The sequence below is a fragment of the Paramisgurnus dabryanus genome, chromosome 12 (genome assembly GCF_030506205.2).
Source record: "Paramisgurnus dabryanus chromosome 12, PD_genome_1.1, whole genome shotgun sequence".
Lineage (NCBI taxonomy): Eukaryota > Metazoa > Chordata > Actinopteri > Cypriniformes > Cobitidae > Paramisgurnus > Paramisgurnus dabryanus.
The window spans coordinates 11,454,157-11,472,731 of record NC_133348.1 but is presented as its reverse complement, the minus strand read 5'-3'; the positions used below and the strand labels follow the sequence as shown (position 1 = coordinate 11,472,731).

At 39.4% G+C, this 18,575-nt stretch overlaps 1 protein-coding gene across 2 annotated transcripts; it reads right to left on the bottom strand.

Moving 5' to 3' along the window:
* Positions 1-511: 511 nt before the first annotated feature.
* On the bottom strand, positions 512-18,014 carry apobb.2 (apolipoprotein Bb, tandem duplicate 2). Of its 2 annotated transcripts, XM_065256444.2 has the most exons (26): positions 17,893-18,014; positions 17,640-17,678; positions 16,903-17,006; positions 16,670-16,815; positions 14,957-15,104; positions 14,750-14,890; positions 14,549-14,673; positions 14,373-14,455; positions 13,843-14,293; positions 13,462-13,573; positions 13,241-13,387; positions 12,962-13,173; positions 12,230-12,425; positions 11,802-11,981; positions 11,005-11,208; positions 9,148-9,315; positions 8,854-9,059; positions 8,599-8,778; positions 8,411-8,520; positions 8,133-8,333; positions 7,857-8,014; positions 7,689-7,747; positions 6,058-6,140; positions 5,772-5,972; positions 891-5,387; positions 512-775 (listed from the first exon to the last, which is right to left on the bottom strand). In XM_065256444.2, exons 1-26 carry the CDS (start codon positions 17,942-17,944, stop codon positions 762-764), a joined length of 8,217 nt encoding a protein of 2,738 aa, XP_065112516.1. In that variant the 5' UTR covers positions 17,945-18,014; the 3' UTR covers positions 512-761. The 2 variants fall into 2 exon arrangements, with proteins under 2 accessions (XP_065112516.1, XP_065112517.1); XM_065256445.2 differs by lacking the exons at positions 16,670-16,815; positions 16,903-17,006 and having other exon boundaries at positions 17,893-17,978.
* Between the last annotated feature and the right edge of the window lie 561 nt (positions 18,015-18,575).

Genomic DNA, 18,575 nt, shown 5'->3' with positions numbered 1-18,575 from the left:
AGTTTTAATTTTGGGGTGAACTGTACCTTTAAAAGTGTCTGTCAAATCAATAAATGTGTATTAAAGGCGGGGTCCATGATTGTTGAAAGCCAATGTTGACACTTGAAATCACCTAAACAAACACGCCCCTTCCCCAACAAAATCTGGACCTTCTTTTGATAGACCCACCCCACATATACGCAACTCAGGCAACCATGTCAGTTAGTAGACACACCCCTTACTGCTGATTGGCTACAAGTGTGTTTTGGTAGTTGACCCGATTCCCTTTTCCAAAGTGTTTTTCAAAAATCACGCACACCACCTTTAAACAAAAAATACACACAACATTCTCTCAGTGACCATTTTATTGCAGATATATAGCCAACATTTAAATGTTTTTTGTAAGAAAAGTCAATTCTTTTTATTTTGCATGACCTTTAAATGCAGTAGCATGCTAGGTTATATAATTGGTGCTTTTCTCATATCCATTTACTGTAACATTGACTGCAAGACTTTAAAATTGTTAAGGCTGTTTACAAAAAAAAAAAAAAAAAAAACATTTGCATGTCTGGTTTCTGAAGTGACTCTGGGACTGACGTTGTAGAGGTTTCATCTAAACAATGTAAAAATATAAGTTGATGATGCAATATGAATTAAGGTACAATAAAAACTGAAATTGTATGTTCATGAAAAATGCCCCACAACGATTTGCTTAGAATGAGGCAAGTAATAATTCATGATTTTGATCACAAACTTCATCTACGGCTTTTGAAGTTTTCCAGTTACGATATTGAACCTGGGGTAAGCAAACATATAGATAAGCTCAATGTTTAGTTCATCATTACATCAATGCTTTAGGTTTGTAGTGTATAACTATAATTAATGTTTAAAAGAAAAGAGAAAATGCTTACCGTGTAGGTCAAACTCATAATCCAGCAATGCAGATGGAGATGTAAGATTATAAGATCCTTCAAAAACAAATGCTACCTCAGGCATTTCACCGAAATACTCTAAAAATAATGCTAAACTTGAATTGTACCAATGGGAGTCAGTCTTTGATTTGTGTTGAAATATACGATCCTTCCAACCGGTCTCTGAATCTCTCACAATATCTTCGTAGTTTTGACTAGATGTAATAATTTCTACAGCAGCCACGAGGGAGCTTAGAGGAACAATGTCTGATTTACCCAGAGCTGTATGATTTATCTTAAGGATGGTTGTTACATTATCTGTAAGTTCGTACTTTGAATCAATTTCTAATACAGAATAAACACGGCCAAGATCACCTCTAATGCTCAGCGTGTCATTAAAGTCATATCTCAGTTTGAAATAATCACCACCAAATATGTCGTTCCCTGTGGTCTTTAGAGTGGATTGGAGGCCGTCAGTTTTCACAGAGATAAACGCTTCATTAGCCAAAGATCCCTGAACCATGACATTATTAGATATAGTCCTATTATTGGTTCCTTTTGAGAAAGACTCAATGGAGATGAAGGAAGGAGCGACCTCCAGCTTGAAATGATTCTCAGCATCTCCTTGTCCAATACCGTGCGAGTCTGGACTATCAAAATTGTACTTGATCTTCAAGTCGGATGTGGATTTCGGATGAGATTTGGTGTCCGCACAAAGCTGATGAGTGGCGTTAACACTGAAGGTTGGCATATTAATTTTGGCAACTGTGTCCACAGACATTACGGCCTCATAGTTGTCTTTGTCCAGAGTTAGAGAACCATCATGAGAACCTCCGATGTGGACATTGTCCAAAGACAGAAATGTGGAGACGTTCAGACCAACTCTTGTATTCACGCTAGTCGTTCCATCAAGCTTGGCATTTAGTTCTTCAAATTTGGAGGAAGTTGTGGCATTAACATGCATCAAATACTTTTCCTTTTTATAATAATCAGCATAAGCATTTAGGCTAAGAACAGACGACTTGAAAGATATTTCGGAGAAAATTAAGCCAGAAGGAATACTCGGAGCAAACTTGTACTTCTCAAGTACGAGTTTGGCATCGAAATTGATAGGCTGGTCTGTGCTGGCGAAGTCGTCCCATAAGGCAGTCTGTTCGAAGAAGATCAGGTCTTTTAATGCAGGAAACCTAAATTCAGTGAATGGTACCTCCAACGCGTTACCAAATAAATACTTGGGGCTGTACAACCCACCCATGGCTGTGTAAACGCCTGCCTCTTCCTTGATATTCATGACTGTGAAGTTATGGCTGTAATAGTATTGCTCGAAACAGACGAGGGCCACACTATTGATTTGATGTATGCCAGGGTTGAGGACAACTGAAAAGTCATTCTGGAGTTTAGCTTCTGGTGATTTACCCTCGTTCTGAAACTTGATTAAAACATCACGGGGAGAAATCACAATGGTAACCTCATTATTGAGGGAACCGCCGACATCAAGCTCTGTGTCATGAGATGCTCTTATTTCTACATTCATATCAGTCAGTACAACCTTTCCAGAAGCAACCGCCAAGCTGTTCTTGACAAATGGAGACTCTGTTTCAAGTCGAGCGTCAAACTCAAAGTGGCTTTGAGCATCCCCCTCAGCATTGGCTGCCATTTTCATCTTCATCATGTCGCTTTCAGTGTGACCGGTGAATGCGAGCTTGGCAGTGTTGAGGTTTATGTTAAAGTTCAGCTTACTTTTATGGGTGCCTTCATCAGAGAAACTAAGAAGAGCAAACTTGCCCGTACCCTCATTTTTAAGTTTCAGACTGAAAGTAGATGCCTTCTGATAGGAGACACCTTTTTGATTAAGGGTAATTTCATTGGCTAGAAGGAAAGCAGCGATGCTCATCCGGTGGTTGTAAGATGTTTCGAATGATACAAATCTTTCATTCCCTAAATTGATGTGAGCAGCGTCAAAGTCAGATGTGCTGGCTTTGGTAATCTGCTTTGGGGAATCTTCAGAAGCGAATGTATTAACACCCAGTGTTGCTTGCTGGTCAAATATCACAAAGCCTGTTATCTTGAGAGCTTCAGACAGTCTTAATTGGCTCTGTTCAGGGATGGAGAACTGTGCTTTAAAGTCTAGATTATAATTTAAACTGAAATCATATGGAGATGTTCCTTGAGATGTAACAGAAGCAGTGAAATTAGGGTGTCGCTCAGAGACGTCCTGAACGTCTGCAGAGGTTCGGACACTGTAGACAGGGCTGTGGACGTTGACCTCACTGTAGAGCTTCCCAAAAGACAAACCAATTTCAGGAGTCTGAGGAAAATGGTTGAACGTAGGGATTGCAGGAGTAGAGCTCTCATTCTGGTGCTTACCGGCCTGTCTAACATCATTCGTTCTCAGATAAGTCATGGCCTCATCCAAGAACTCTGTGGTCTGGATCTGAATGGATTTTAAAATGTGGGCCAAACGTTGAAGTGTTTTATCATTCTTGCATTGCTTTATGTGCTCCACCATCTCATCCAAAACTGTTACTATCATTTTATCAACCTCAGATTTCAAAATAAGAGCTCTCATGTTGCCATAAACAGCATTTACGTTTCTAAATAACGGTACGTCCAGTTCACCGAATAGCTGTTTGACAGTGTGAACAGACAAACAATGTTTCACGTTCTTAACAACAGTAAATATTATAGCGCTAATGCCATATTGCCTATTGATTGCATTCCACTCATGTATTAACTTGTCTACAATATTATTCAAGATGGTTCCCTGCACCAATTCATTAAACGTTTCTAATTCCTCCATGAAACTGTAAGCCATTTTAGTCACTAGTTTCTCAAATGCATCTCTGAGGTTTTTCAAAGAGTCCTCCATATCTTCCAGTGTTAATACAGATTCAGGCATATTCTGGATTAAAGCTACCAAGTAACTTTTGAGCTGGACTAGTCTTCTTTCAAAATTCAGTTCAGACACTATGTTGCTTACTTGCTGGGGTAAGGTCTCAATTTTGGAAGCAATATTCTCACTGTTAAGGAAGTTTTTCAGTGCCTCAAATGTTATCAGAAGGTTCATCCTGATGTCATCAAGAGCTTTTGACCAACTTGAAAAAATCGGCAGGTTAGTTACATCGCTGTCACTTTTTTTGTCATACTTTAAGAAACCAGAGATGGAAACGTTCTCATTATTAGCAGCAATGCTTCCAGACCCTTCCAGTCCAAGCCTCTCTGGATTATTGAAAGCACTTATTTCTTGATTTAAGGCATAGTCGTTGACTTCACACTTAACAGTCAGGATGGACTTCTGTTCAGTCAGGTTTAAGACAGTGTCGAACTTGTTCTCCAGTTTTGTTCGGATGAAAACTCTGTCTAGGTCATGGGTGGATGAGACTTTGCACTCATGAGAATGAGCGAAAACAAACGGCTCTGCTTTTAGATGAGCTTTTGTTTGAATCTGGGAATTCTGCATTCCGTACACATCGATGTAACACTGCGCTTCGGCATCAACGTTGAATTTGAACAGAGAACCTGTACCATTAATAGTGGTGTCAAATCGGAAACTCTCAGACAACAAATTGATCAGATTTTTGAATCTACCAACATGTCCAGCAATCTCAAGTTCTGTGTCGTGTCTTATCTGCATTCCCATTATACCTCCGGTGGTCTTGCACATGGCAGTGCCAGTCAGATTTTTGTAGCTGATGTCAAACGTGTGCTGCACCTCATCTAGAGTCAGAAGGCTTATCAGTGACGTTGTACCTCCGGAGGATAGGCCATCATTGTTGATGGTCAGATTGGCTTTGTGGGACGCTGCAAGTCCAGTTAGTCTAGCAGAAGCATCACTGTTAACCATCAGACCATTGGCATCCAGTGCTCCTGTAATCAGGGAATGGACCCGTTCTGCAGAGAGGTCAGCGGAGGTCTCAATCTTAACCCTGGCTGCGTCCATACCAACTTGAGCTTCAGCTGTGTTTTGGATCTTCAAACCGAAAGCCGATGATTTGGTATCTGATTTTAGAGCAATCTGGGATTCTTTGAAGGTAAGCTCTGCAATGTTGGATAGATAGTCTTTATATAATGCTGTTTTGGACCAAATTGACAATTCTCCATTGGTGAAAGCTGCATTAATGGTGTTTTGAGCGTAAAGTGTTGAATTTGTTTTCAGTGATGTATCAATCTTTGCTTCTGGCCTGACTAGGAGGAGTGAAACAGACTGAGTAAGGATTGCAGAACCGTGTTTTTGACCAGCCTTGAAGGATCCCTCCAGGTTTACATTTCCAGAGACCTTTTCTGCATCAACTCCAACCTGTCCAATATGCTTCAAAGAAATCTGCACTCCTATAGGACTAGTCACTTCAAGTTTGCTACTGGATTTGAGACTTGTCTTTTCACTAAACTTAAGTTCCTCCACAACACTGGCACGGACATTCATAAGCTGGTGGGTAACTGTTGTCTTTAAATAAGCATCGACAGAATCACCATGTTTCCTCTCGATCATTGCAGATCCTGCAAAAGATAAAGAAAATGTATTCAATAATATGCATGCAGTGCATGTAGTACTTTTCTTTCTGTATTTATTCTTCACACCAATTTAGCATCTATGGCTATATTCATTGTGAGAACTGTTTAATCCAACACAAGTTGATTCACACAAGTTAATGCATACACAGATTTGGGACGGGGCAATTTGGTGTCTCCAATTTACCAAACTTGCATGTTTTTGGCCTGTGGGAGGAAACTGGGGTACCCAGAGTAAAGCCACACTGACACAGGCAGAAAACTCAAATGCAAACTCCACACAGAAAGGCCACCTGACCTAGCCGGGGCTCGAACCGGGACCTTCTTGCTGTGAGGCAACAGTGCTCATGTAGTACTTTTAAAGACTTTTACCTTCAACCTTTAGAGAGAGGAGGTCAACAGGACTTGTTCCAGTGACTTGAGCTTTAGCAGAATAACTTGTGTGCTCAACAGGATTTCTCCCAACAAACGCATCCGCTTCCAGGTTGTAGAAGTTGCTGTCTAGTTTTCCGGACACCTCTGCAGTTCCGAGAGTCGGCACATGCAGTGAAACACTTTCTGGAATGATCGCCTCTGGAAGAGAAATGCCATGGATGTAATGTACCATGTTGGTGTACTGTACAATGAGGTGAGTTGATGTTAGAAATGAAAATCAGACCTGTTGCTAATTCTCCAGCCCAGGGCAAAAGTAAAGTCATGGTTTTGTAATGCTCTCCAAAGGTATATTTCGCACCACCCTCTCTGTTTAAAATCCAAAAATAAAATGGCTTTAGTTAAATTGTTGTGTGTCTGACATGTTTTCTTGCATTATTAAGCATGTTCATATCAGGCTCTTATGTTTGGGTTCAGTAATTTTACTTCAATGGCAATAAAAAGGTTATTAGTCAGTATTAAAAGTAATTGAATTTAGTCATTTTATTGATATTTGACAAATTAAACTGTCTTTCACTGCAAAACCCTCTAAGTGCTACTTACGATCAAACACTGCAAATGATGAAAGTAGGAATGTAAAAATGAAGAAAACTAAACCATACATAAGGGGGCGCTGTGATGCATGTGGCTGCCACATTGGGGTTGTATTCAGGCCGAAGTACTTACAAGGCACCTAAGTTTGAATGTTTCCCAGTCCAACCCGATCTCTCTTCTGAATAAAGGTACAATGCTGAAAAAGTTGGTCAATATCCTTATATTTTTGTAAACTGCCTTTAACCGGGTAAAAACCTCTTGCAGCTTTGGAATTGAAATCTGACTTATATGCGCACTCATTCATGAAATTGTTTTCTGTGCAGAGGATTTTTTTGATAAATGTCATTTAACTAATTCTACCAACAAACCAGTATTTCTAAGTGGCCTGAGGCCAAGAATAAGCGATTTGAAGCAAATATATTTGATGAACGTATACTTTAATAATAATAATTCATTACAGTTATATAGCAGTTTTCTGCAGCAGCACTCAAAGCGCTTTACATATGAAAGGGGAGATTCTTCTCAACCACCACAACCAATGTGCAGCATCCACCTGGATGATGCAACGGCAACCATAATGCTCCAGAATTCCCACCACACACCAGTTTTATTGGTGGAGAGGAGACAAAGTGATATAGCCAATCAGTCAGTGGCAGCAGGTGACTTCTTTTTTCGGGAGCGCTCGATGCAAATTCCATCATATGTTCTGAGCGCCGAGTGCGTGTACTGTATGTGGATCACGTGTCTTGTCAAAATAAGTGCCTGCTGCAGATGCGTCTGAAGGGTTTATTATAAAAAGAGACATTTGCGTTTGCCAGATACTCTCATAATCTCATGCGTAATCAAAGTTTACTGTTAAGGGAGTGTCTTGCATGTATTTTGTGAACATGAGCGTCTGTTTGTAATCGGTTTTGACACTCGTGCAGCAGGCACTTATTTTTTATCAAAACACAGGATGCACATGGTTCACATGAAGTAACAAACACATATTTTGAAAACGCAAGCAACACACATGACACTCCGAACACATAGTTTGAATTAGCGCCCCTCAGATGAGCAGTCACGAGCCGCCTCTGCAATAGGTGTATATGGGGATGATCAGTAGGCCAATGGGCAAATTTGGCCAGGATTCCAGGGAACACTACTCCCTACTCTTTTGGAAGGAGATCCTGGGATTTTTAATGACCACAGAGAGTCAGGACCTCGGTTTAAAGTCTCATCCAAAGGACGGTGCCAAGAGCATTCAAGCAATATTGTTATTTTTTTGATGGACGTTTGAAACATACAGAATCACACTACTGTATATAAATTGCATAAACTCACACATTAAAGAACAGTCTTTCAGGAAAGCTGATCTCATCCAGGAAAGGAACTCCCAATTCCTGCATACATTGAATATGGAATTGTTTCGTGTACTTTATTTTGATTATTTATTTTTGGTTTACTTTCTCTTAAGGTGATAAAAAGACATTGAATAGTTTTTCTTCTTACCTCAACTGATTTTACCAGGATACCATGGATGTTTATTTGATTCTGGGTAATCTGGTCATCAAGAAGACTGTTGACCATGGCTTCAATAGGACTGGAAATGATGCTCTGAATCTCACAACTGACATTAGACTTGACATCGCCTTCAATTTTCTTACCATCTGATATTAAATAAATATTTCTTATGCTCTGAATCATCCTACAGGTATATATCATTTGTGCATAATGTCTACATCATATTGATAAAATTAGATAATTGAACAATTCATGGCCATGTACCATATTTCAGAGTGAGTTTTTGAATAGAAGTTGTTGCTGGGAGTTTCAGGTTACATTCAAACTCCACTGTCAACTCTTCATCAAGCTTCATATTTGCTGTGACTTTAGATTCAACATGAAGAGTTGGGATGAGAAACTCAGCGGAGGCCATGTACATCTGTCTGTTGAGCTTTAGTGTCGCTGTGCCCTCAAAAGATGTTCCTGTTAATAAACACATGAAAAAAAACTAAAATTATTTGTCCTTTAAAGGGGCATTATTTTGGTAATTGCGCTCGTACCGTCAGCCTTTATGCCAACTGTGACCGTGTCCGTTTCATCCACGCTGTCATAGGTGATGGTGGCCGTGTACCCTGTGACCTCTCCGGTGGCCTGCAGCTCGATATCAAATCTAAACAAATATCCAGATGTTTATGGAGAAAATTATTTCAGAAGTCATTGAATAGCAGTACAGATGAATTTTGCTTACTTGCTGTCACCGTTAAGAGTATAATGTGGAGATTCATCATTTGATATGGCGTCATAATACTGCAGGGATTTACAATACTTCAGTCCAGGGAAGAAAACACTGCATTGTTCTTCATCAATACGCTTCCCAATGGCGGGAATTGTTTTAGATTTGCCACCAACAACAGACAAAAGCGAATTACTGTATACAAAGAACAACAACATCAGGCATGTTTTAACATTTAATTTACTTGTACTGACTGTGAATATATCTTACGTGATGCTGATGATCTTAGTTGGGTCTTGAGGAACAGGAACAGTGATCTTGACCTGATAGTTCCTCATCGAGAACTTTGCTCTGACGCCACTCTCGTGGTAGATGGTAGTGTGCATCTCCAGACCGGAATTAACATAGTCAGGAAAGTGAGCGCCAAATTCAGTCACAAGCTCGATGCCGGCAGATGGCATGAAGGCAAATTCACCCTGTGGCGCATTCATATTAGTTTTATAGCATACATTAAACATAAATGTTGTGTTTAAATGTAACTCTATAGCAGAAGTGTGGACTCACTGTGTGTGAATCAAAGTTCAGTCCTCCTGTGATCCCTGCACTAAAAACACCAGACAGAGCAACTCTCAGTGGAAATCCAGAACCGGTGGGCAGGTAGAACTCATTATCCATGAAGATGTAGTGAAGGAAAAAGTCATTGTCCACACTTGAGAACAAACGTCTGAGGAACTGTTTCATAAATGTGATGATTTAATACATTTAAAATGAGGAGTTCTTATAGATTTATCCTAGATTTATTCTAGTTCTTTTCATCATGTAAACAGAATACATTTGGGAGTTAATGCGTATCACTTGGCATCAGCCATAGGCATATATATACACAGATACCCCTCTAATTGCTTGCGTCGATGAAGCGGTCAAATGAGGAAGGGGCTCCCAAACTGTTCATTTTGTGAACCACTTAAATAGGTATAATCCATCCAAAATATGAGGAAATACACATTTTTCCCTTTTATAAATGAGTATTTTTTTTCCTTGTCTTTTTATTAATGAAATGTAAGTTTAACTGCAAAATCAAATAACCTTATGGTCGCTCATATCAAATATATCATATAAAAATCAATGGTAGGACTACACTGTCTTTGTGTTATTCACCGCAAACAGTCAAGCGACTTTGCGCGACCCACTTTATCCAACTGTGCAACCCACAAGTCTGAAAACCCCTGAAATGTAGCATCTATGTATATTTATATGTCTATGGCTGACTGACAATGCTGGTGTTATGCATACACTGAATATGAACCAGTGACTGACTTTAGGAACACAAAAAGTATTCTTGTCGCTTCATGAAATGAAGATTGAACCACTTAAGTCACACTGACTATTTAAACTCTTTTCCCGCCAGCGTTTAAAAAAAAAGTTTTTTTGTGAATTTCACAAAAGTTTAATGCCTTCCAGAAAAGTTTCTTCTTTAAATATATAAACATACAATTTATAAAGAGCAGACCTGCTTTTAAAAAAAAAATTTCATCCCATCTTCATTTGTTCTCTTTTTATTTCCTCTCAAATATGGGTACTGTATGTTTCTTAAAAAATACAACATTTTTAACAAGCTGAGATAATTGAATTTTTTAAAAAGACTTTTGTTAGAGATTAGATTCAGAGCGATGATCAAAACATACACAGAGTTTTTATTGTTTTTGGATCAGTGGATGCATCAGTGTTTTTATAAGTTGTGTAAGAGCACCACCTAGTGGATAGTAGCAGAAATATGGATTGCTGTAAAATCTCGCCATTGGCAGGTAAGCGTTTTCTCTTAAAGCGTAACTAAACCCCTGGTCAGAGCCTGACTCCACCCACTGGCAATATTTGAAAAATGCAAGAAAAGTGGGCAGATCCCAAGGAGATAGAGGGGACGAACCAAGTGTGTGGTGAGATCGTAACAAGGGCGTGGTGATCTTGAAACTGCTTATGTCACAAGTCATTTTTTGGACCCACCATCCAATAGGAAAATTCAACTGCAGTAGCCACCGTTCAACCTCAAGAGGGCAGCACTCAGACGTTTTTACACCATATATTGTAGTATTGAAACACTTTACATCCAAATGTCAAAAAACTTACTAAAAGCAACGAACAGCACTAATAAAGACCCATTCTTACAGATCATTAACTAAAAAAAGTTGGTTTAGGGTTTAGTTACTCTTTATTTGACGTGATAACTCATCAATGGCAGAGAAAGAGTTAACATTGTGTGTATTGCTATTCTGAGCCTTGAAAGTTGTGTTGCGTTTCTGTTTGTGGGGGATCAGAAAGCTCTTGGATTTCTTATGGTTGTGGAATGACATGAGGGTGTGTAATCATGACAAATGTTTATTCTTGGGTGAACTAAAGCTTTAAGATTTGTAAAGGTGTACTTACATCATTGGGAAGCATCTTGGGAAGATTCTTAATGATCTTGCCAGCTGTGCAAGCCATCACCTCCATATCCTTTGTTTGAAGATAGCCAAGTTCAGCACCTAGAAGTCTGAGGTACACCAGAGCTTCAGGAGAATCTTGAGCCTTCAGGTTTTCAATGAGCTTGTTGACATTTTGACTGATTTCTCGGAGTATACTTTGAGTTGCCTTTAGCACGTACACACAAACACAACAAAACATTATCAATGCATCTAATATGCTATGAAGAAAGATTTTAGGTTGCTAATTTCACTTATTTAAAATTAATAATATCATCATTAGCTAAAAATAAAACAATTAAAGCATGTGTTTAATGTGACCTCACATTAATAACAGAATCAAAATGTTTAATGAGGATTAAAAAACAAGGAGCGGGAGGATTTTTTCATCGTAGGGTGGTTGTGTTCACACACTGCCAACACACATTGTGTTCAAACACCTTATAAAAGTGGATTTTGCATAATAGGCCTCCTTTAAACAATTAGCTGTCTGATAGTGGGAAAAATTGATTTATCTGCCAATAAAGATTATAGACTGATATATATTCCTAGTAATAACCTGAAATTAGTTTAAGTTTAGGCACTAAATGAAAGAAAAATAAATGTAACCTAAATAGTAATATTAGCTAAAACTAAATTTTTTTTACTAATAATAAAATGATAAATGCTCGTAGCAAAATTATACAATTTTTAACTCAAATTAAGTTTCAATTTAGATTCAAAATATTAATAAAGTAAAAATAAAATAATTTTGCTGAATACCTGTCTCTTCTTCCTGTCATTTCTCAAGCCTGGGATTATGTTATTCAAAATATCATTGACCTGTATGGGCATCTTGTCAGCAGCATAGAAAATCGTCTTCATCGCTGTGTCTGGGAAAAATCCATTGACACCAAACAGGGACTCAACAAGGGGCTCGAACCCTTTACCTTCCATGCCAATCTGCGGGCAATATATTTTAAATTTTAAAGAGATGTTAAGCCATTCACATTAAAATACTGGAATTAATTTTAACCTTGTCTGTAAAATCCAGTCCAGTCTTATAATCTAATAATGAGATTGGGAGCATCAAAGTTTGATTTCACATTGATTTCAATCTTTGACATGACCGTACTCAGTCAATATTAAAGATATCAAGATAAAATTTTCACAGAATTGTTTTTACATTATGTAGAAATCTATATGTATACCTCAACCAAGTCCATATCAAATCCAAAAGCATTTAAGGTCATATCCAACATGACTTCTCTGGGCATTTCTTCTGGAGACTCAAAGATCATGTTTCCCTCCAGTGAGCCCATCTGATAGAAGCGAGAGAATTTACTTGGATCCATTAGTGTCTCAACATCATTGCCCTGAAAGGCATCCAGAATCTTCTGCCTCAATCTAACAATCACAGATTTACAAAGTCAAGTCACTATAGTGCAGAGATGAGCTACGAATGAATTATGTATGCAGGGCCATTTCTATGCATAGGCAAACCAGGCAGTCGCCTAGGGCAACACCAGCTGCAGCGGGCGCCTAAGGGTGCATATTTACATTTTGACTGCTTTACTGACATTTGAGTGTTACATAATCACGTGATTTTTACATGACTTGTATGTATTATTTACATGTATAATTGTATGATCTTGTTTGGGTGGGGTACCAATAGAGGTTTCGCCTAGGGCATGGAAGGGCAACTTCGGTCCTGGAGGGCCGGTGTCCTGTAGAGTTTAGCTCCAACCATAATTAAACACACCTGAAGCAGCCAATTAAGGTCTTACTAGGCATACTAGAAACTTTAAGGCATGTGTGCTTAGGCAAGTTGGAGCTAAACTCTGCAGGACACCGGCCCTCCAAGATCGAAGTTCCCCATCCCTGGCCTAGGGCGTCAAAATGGCTAGAAACGGCCCTGTGCGTATGTCCTGTTTTATTCATACTTCAGGGTCTCTGGCACTGTTGAGCTCAGGATGTTGCTTATATGTGAGATGATAAAGCTTTTGGCTTGAAGATTTCCTTCGGTGTGGAGTGCCGATGCCAACCGTGCAAGCTCAGCAGACCTGGGATCCTTCATCAGGATGAGATAGGCAGCAACACGCTTCTGTATGGCTGCAGATCCATCCAGAACAACATCCATGAGCACCTCCCTGCCCTGCATGAAATAAGACTTAGACATCAAGCCAGTCAAGCGTTATGATTCATACGCGAAATAGTTTTACCTCCACTGGTACGGGAATCTGTCGGAAAACCTGCACCGCAGCTCGCTGGACGGGGGGAGATGCAATCGGCTGGTTGATGCATTGAATAACAGCAGACATCAAAGCCGAGCTTGCAGCTTTCATAGCATCCGCCATGTTGCCAATGACCTGCAACATATAGAGTTAAAAAAACAGTACAAAAATTTCATTTTGAGGATTTTTAGGAATTTGTATGAACACACCTTCAGGGACAGAAAGATGTTTTCCTGGTCGCCGGTACAATCACCGATCCGTTCAAGGTTGTGAGCGGCAACTGACTGGATCTCACCGGTGACTCCCTCGGTATCGTACAGCCTTGTGTCACATAAATAAAATGTGGCTGTCATTTGTAATAAAACTCATACTGCTAATGTATGTGGAACAGACATTATAAGCATGCACAAGGTTGCAAAGTTATGTATATACGAAGTTAAAATGTTTAAAGCTTTACTCAGGAAATTAGTTTGTAAAGTAACCTGCAATTTTATGTTTTAAACAGAGATGGCGATAAAGAGGCAAAAGTTACAGATTGCAGTCTTTATGAATCACAGTTTGCTCCTAGATAAAATCTCAAGATCCCTCACCTTCTTACAGCATTGCTAACGGCATAGTAAATGGGTTTGCTTGGCTTGAGCTTTGCCATCTCCAACATTTCCCCCACAAGCACGCGAGAGGGACGGGGCATCAATCCCATGCCATATAAAGCAGCGTCAACCTCAAACGAAGACCTGTCCCAACTCTTGAAAACCTGCATGATAGCCCTGTTGCATTCTGGTGAACCGCACTGGAGTAGCGCCTGGTAAGTCAAAGACTGCGAGATCTTCAGGGCTTCAGGAACAGCAGCAGTCAGAGTTTCAGCATTCATCCGCCGGATCACGGCTATGAGCTTGTGGGCCAAGTGAGCTCTCTTGTGTCCGTCACTGGACTTGGAAAGCTGAGCGAGTTCACTTACAACAGCAACAACGGCATCTTTATCCTGAACTGGACTCATGTCAACACTGCTGTCGGGATGTAGGGGTTTCACGTTGGCCACGTCTGAAGGAATGATAGTTGATGATTATTCTTCAGCTTTGGAAAACCAGTAGGGAAAGTAGGGAATAAGGATGTTCCTTACTGTAGTTAAAGACTCTGTCATTGTACTTAGTAACTCCCAAAAGCGTTACGGCCTGTTTCCCGATATTGGTCACTCCGACTTCTCTGGTTGTCACCAAAGCCATGAAGACAAACAGATTGCGAGTCAGACGTATCATCCAGCTACTTTGATCAAACTCAATAATCTACTGTACTTACTTGTGAGAGAAAGGCTCAAGAAGATGCTTGTCAGTGCAAACGCCAGAGGTCATATGGTGCTTCTCATTGTCAAAGATGTAGTTGCAGGTCTGCGTGCTCCTGATCAGCTGAGCAAGATGATGGTGCTTTGGATGAAAGAAAGACAATCTGACTTGTGTAACTTTGCTTTTTAGAAGATCATAAATGGGTAACAGTACTCACCATGCCAGTAATGATGGCCAGGGGACTGGTGTGATCCTTAACTGGTTTGAATTTGTCACATTGGGACAGGTCTCTGTTCAGGGTGATGTTTCCTCTGGTGTTTACAGTGTAGTCAGTTGGGCACAGACCATAGATGGTGGGCTGGAATGGAAATATCAACATGTCACTTTCATTTCTCTTTTTATTCAACCGAGATTATCAACTGACCATGTCTTTGTTCTTCTCCTCTTCCAGTAGAGGAACAGCAAGAGCAGATATGATTCCTCTCTTGATGTTCAGAATGTTAATGAGTTCATCTTCCTCAGGAAAGAGTTTTATGTTGTTGTCACCCTCAACTGTGAACTTCAGATGATGCCTGAGCAAAGTGACATAATGGTACATTCAGACTACCAGCGACTAGCAGTACAGAGTGTGACGCGATCTCAAGGGGCATGTCCAGCGCCGCGACAAAGTTGAGAAAAGTTTAACTTTATGCAAATGATGAGCGACTTTGGGAGCTACAACCAATGAGACTTCGTTCAGTGGAGTTCACATCATCCGTCTCTCGTCAGTTACTGGACGGTACTCATTTGTTTATGACAAGCAGAATTAGAAACACCTCTTAACGAAAGAGATGGGTGACACACAGCGACAAAGTTGCTTGTAATGTGTATGGGGCATAAGTATGTTGAGCAAACATTTGAGGAGCTCAGATGCAAAAGCCACTAAATGCCTATAAAATAATGATATTAAAGCAACACTATGTAGTTTCCATGTAAAAATGACTTACAGCTCCCCCATGTGGTTGAAAAGCGCAACAGTGCCTGGTATCAGACACTCTTCTTGAGGCAGGGGGAGGGGTGTGGCTGTGCTTCCTACCCTCCACCGCCACTTTCAGAGTGTGCTTGTAGCAGCTAGGAGGCTGCTCAGGTTGCAGCAACAGTACAATTTGTCCAGTTAAAAGTTGTTCTATCGCTGAAATAATTTTAGAGACATTATTTAAAGGTAAATAAACTACATGGTGTTGCTTTAACCAAATGCTCTTGTTTTATACGTCAAATCATCTTTCGAATACTTTCAATTAAAATCCGCTTAATCCTGTAGAGCGTTCTGTTCCCCCTAGACAGCAACGCAACTCACAAGTTTCAAGGCTCAAAAAGGCAGTAAAGACATTAAAATAGTCCATGTGACTACAGCGGTTAAATCTTTATTTCATAAAGCGATGAGAATACTTTTTGTGCTCAAGTCGATCTCTGACACGGATGCAGGAAAGCAGTCGGCAAACACCGGCATTTTGTGTCTTTCATAGACATATTTATACATAGATGGCCCATGAAAGGCTCGCTGCTATGCAAACGGTGGAATGAGGCTCTCGGATTTCATCAAAAATGTCTTACGCTTGATTCACACGTAGTGTAGGCGTAGACGCTTCCTATTCACTTTTAACGGGTGACGTCATGTGAATTGTGGATTCGTCGGCGCCGCGTCACTGCCATTGCTCGCGGCAGAAGTTGAACATTTCTCAACTTTTCAAGCAGCAACGCGTGCGCCAGCCAATCAGATCGCCTTATACAAATAACCTAGGCAGAGCCAGCCAATAATCAGTTAATTACATTTATGGAAGACCGGAGCATGTGTTGTGGCCACTGTGATTGGTCTTTGGCAACGCTTCAGACAAGCTTTCCATCAAGCATTAACGCTTTCGTCCCGTGTGAATGTACCGTTATGGGTTTGGAACAACATAAAGGTGAGTAATTCCTGACAACACTTTCATTCTTTGGTGAATTAACCCTTTAACAGAGCAAAGGTCATGGGTTTAATTCCCATACTGATAAAAAATGTGTTTACTTGCAATGAATGTACTGTACAGTAAGTTGCTTTGGATGAAATCATCTTCCAAAAGCATGAAATGTAAATGAGTTAGTCTAGAAGATTACTCACTTCTCCATCGCAGCTTTAAAGTTTTCAGTTCCAGCGGCCGGTTCAAACACAGGCTTTCCATCTGCATTAACATCATTCACTTCACGCAGTGTACACTCGGTAGTGTGCATGATGTAGCTGCATGGACCTGGAACCTTAATCTCAACCTAAAATATTTGCAGGTTTGTTTTTGACTTTATTACTGCCAAAATAAATAAAGTAAATGGAGTATCTGTATATCTTTAAACACAAACCTTGCAGCTGACCCTGGCGCCGTTATTTGCCCCATTTAAAGCATTCAAGGACTCGGTTTCATAGTGGTATTCATACTTGTGGAAGCTCTTGTATCTTTTGTCCACTAGGGGCAGTAGAGCAATTATTTCAACATATGTATAGTATTAAAGGGGTCATAGTGTGAAAATCTGACTTTTTCCATGTTTAAGTTTCCATAATTGTGTCCCCAGTGCTTCTATCAACCAAGAAAATGTGACAAAGATCAACCCATAACTTAGTTTTGGTAAGGCATTTTTTGCACGGCCGTTTTGTTGTTTTGTAGGTAGGTAGCAAGGCCAATTAAAATAATAATCTGCACTATCCAACCACGGCACTGCCATTTAGTGCAGAGAGAAAGTGCGAGAGAGAAAATAATTGACAGCACAATTGAGTTTCAATTTTAACAAACCACCATCATTGCGATCAGTGTTTGAATTTTGTCAGCTCATTTGCATTTTAAAGGACACACCCAAAAACGCGGAAATGGGAATTTTAACAGGCTATAATACATTATCTGTGGGGATTTTAATCTGAAACTTCACATAAGCACTCTGGGGACACCATAATATCATAATATTTAACGTATCAAATAAGTAATGTGTGTGATTGTTTAATATCAAAACTGACAATTAATATTGAATTTAGATTATTTTAACTGTGCATGCAGAATGTAAACCTTTTTACATTATAGTAGAAAATAGTAAAAGTAGTTTCATACTCAAGCATGGTGCTACTGAATCTCCTTTGTCCTGAGCCTCTGTAATACAAAAAAAATATAATACATGTTAATACTTCATCATTAAATACAGTGATTACGATTCTTTATTGAAACATGAATGCATGCCATATTAATGTTATATTAATGTAAACTGCAGAAGCATATCAATAATCTGTCTACAGTATAATCTGACAAGAGATCCTGAAGAAACATAATTGCTAATATCAGTATAAGCTGTTGTATCATGACTTACTGGACAAAGTGAAGATAGCAAACAGCATCAACAGACCGAATTTAATTTCCATGACGAGTTCAAGCTTTCTTTTGGTTTTTGGTTTAATCTGGACACTTATAGCAAACCAGACTCAATGATGGACTGTTAAAAGTTCAGCCCCACTCCAAAGTTCATATTAAACCAACACATTTCGAAAAATTTGAACATAAATAGGCTGAATGCAGGACCGAAATTTCTCAATTTTCTATTCAAACATTGGAGTGTAATTCGGATGTTGGCAGACTTACTGTACTGCTTACTGGATTTTATAATAGTGACCTTTAACCTTTTGCACCAATGAAAGATTTAGCATTTATCCAAATATTAAGTCAAGAGAGTCAAATCAGCTTTATTGTCGTGCCACTATATGTACAGTCCACGGTGTTACACATTTAACACATTACACAATGTTATAAATATACACATTTTACAAAATATATCACATTCAGTATTGGATGTCACTTTGAGTGAAGACTAAAAAAGCAAAGCAGAGATTAAAGAGAATCTAAATAGAGATAATCACAAGGAAATAATTTCATAACTCTTAAATATGATCATAAACACAAAACATCTGGTGCAATACACAGTGTCACCAACAGGGGGCAGAACAGAACTTTACACTTGAGCTCATGCGTTTACATACCTTTAGCAAAATCTTAGTA

Bases quoted from the DNA above. Each gene is read 5' to 3' on its own strand.
- apobb.2 (XM_065256444.2), bottom strand. From the start codon at position 17,944: ATGGAAATTAAATTCGGTCTGTTGATGCTGTTTGCTATCTTCACTTTG. The intron at 16,816-16,902 runs GTTTGTGTTTAA...CAAATATTTTAG, and splicing joins GCGCCAGGGTCAGCTGCAAG to GTTGAGATTAAGGTTCCAGG. The intron at 9,060-9,147 runs GTGAGTCCACAC...AATGCGCCACAG, and splicing joins TGAACTTTGATTCACACACA to GGTGAATTTGCCTTCATGCC.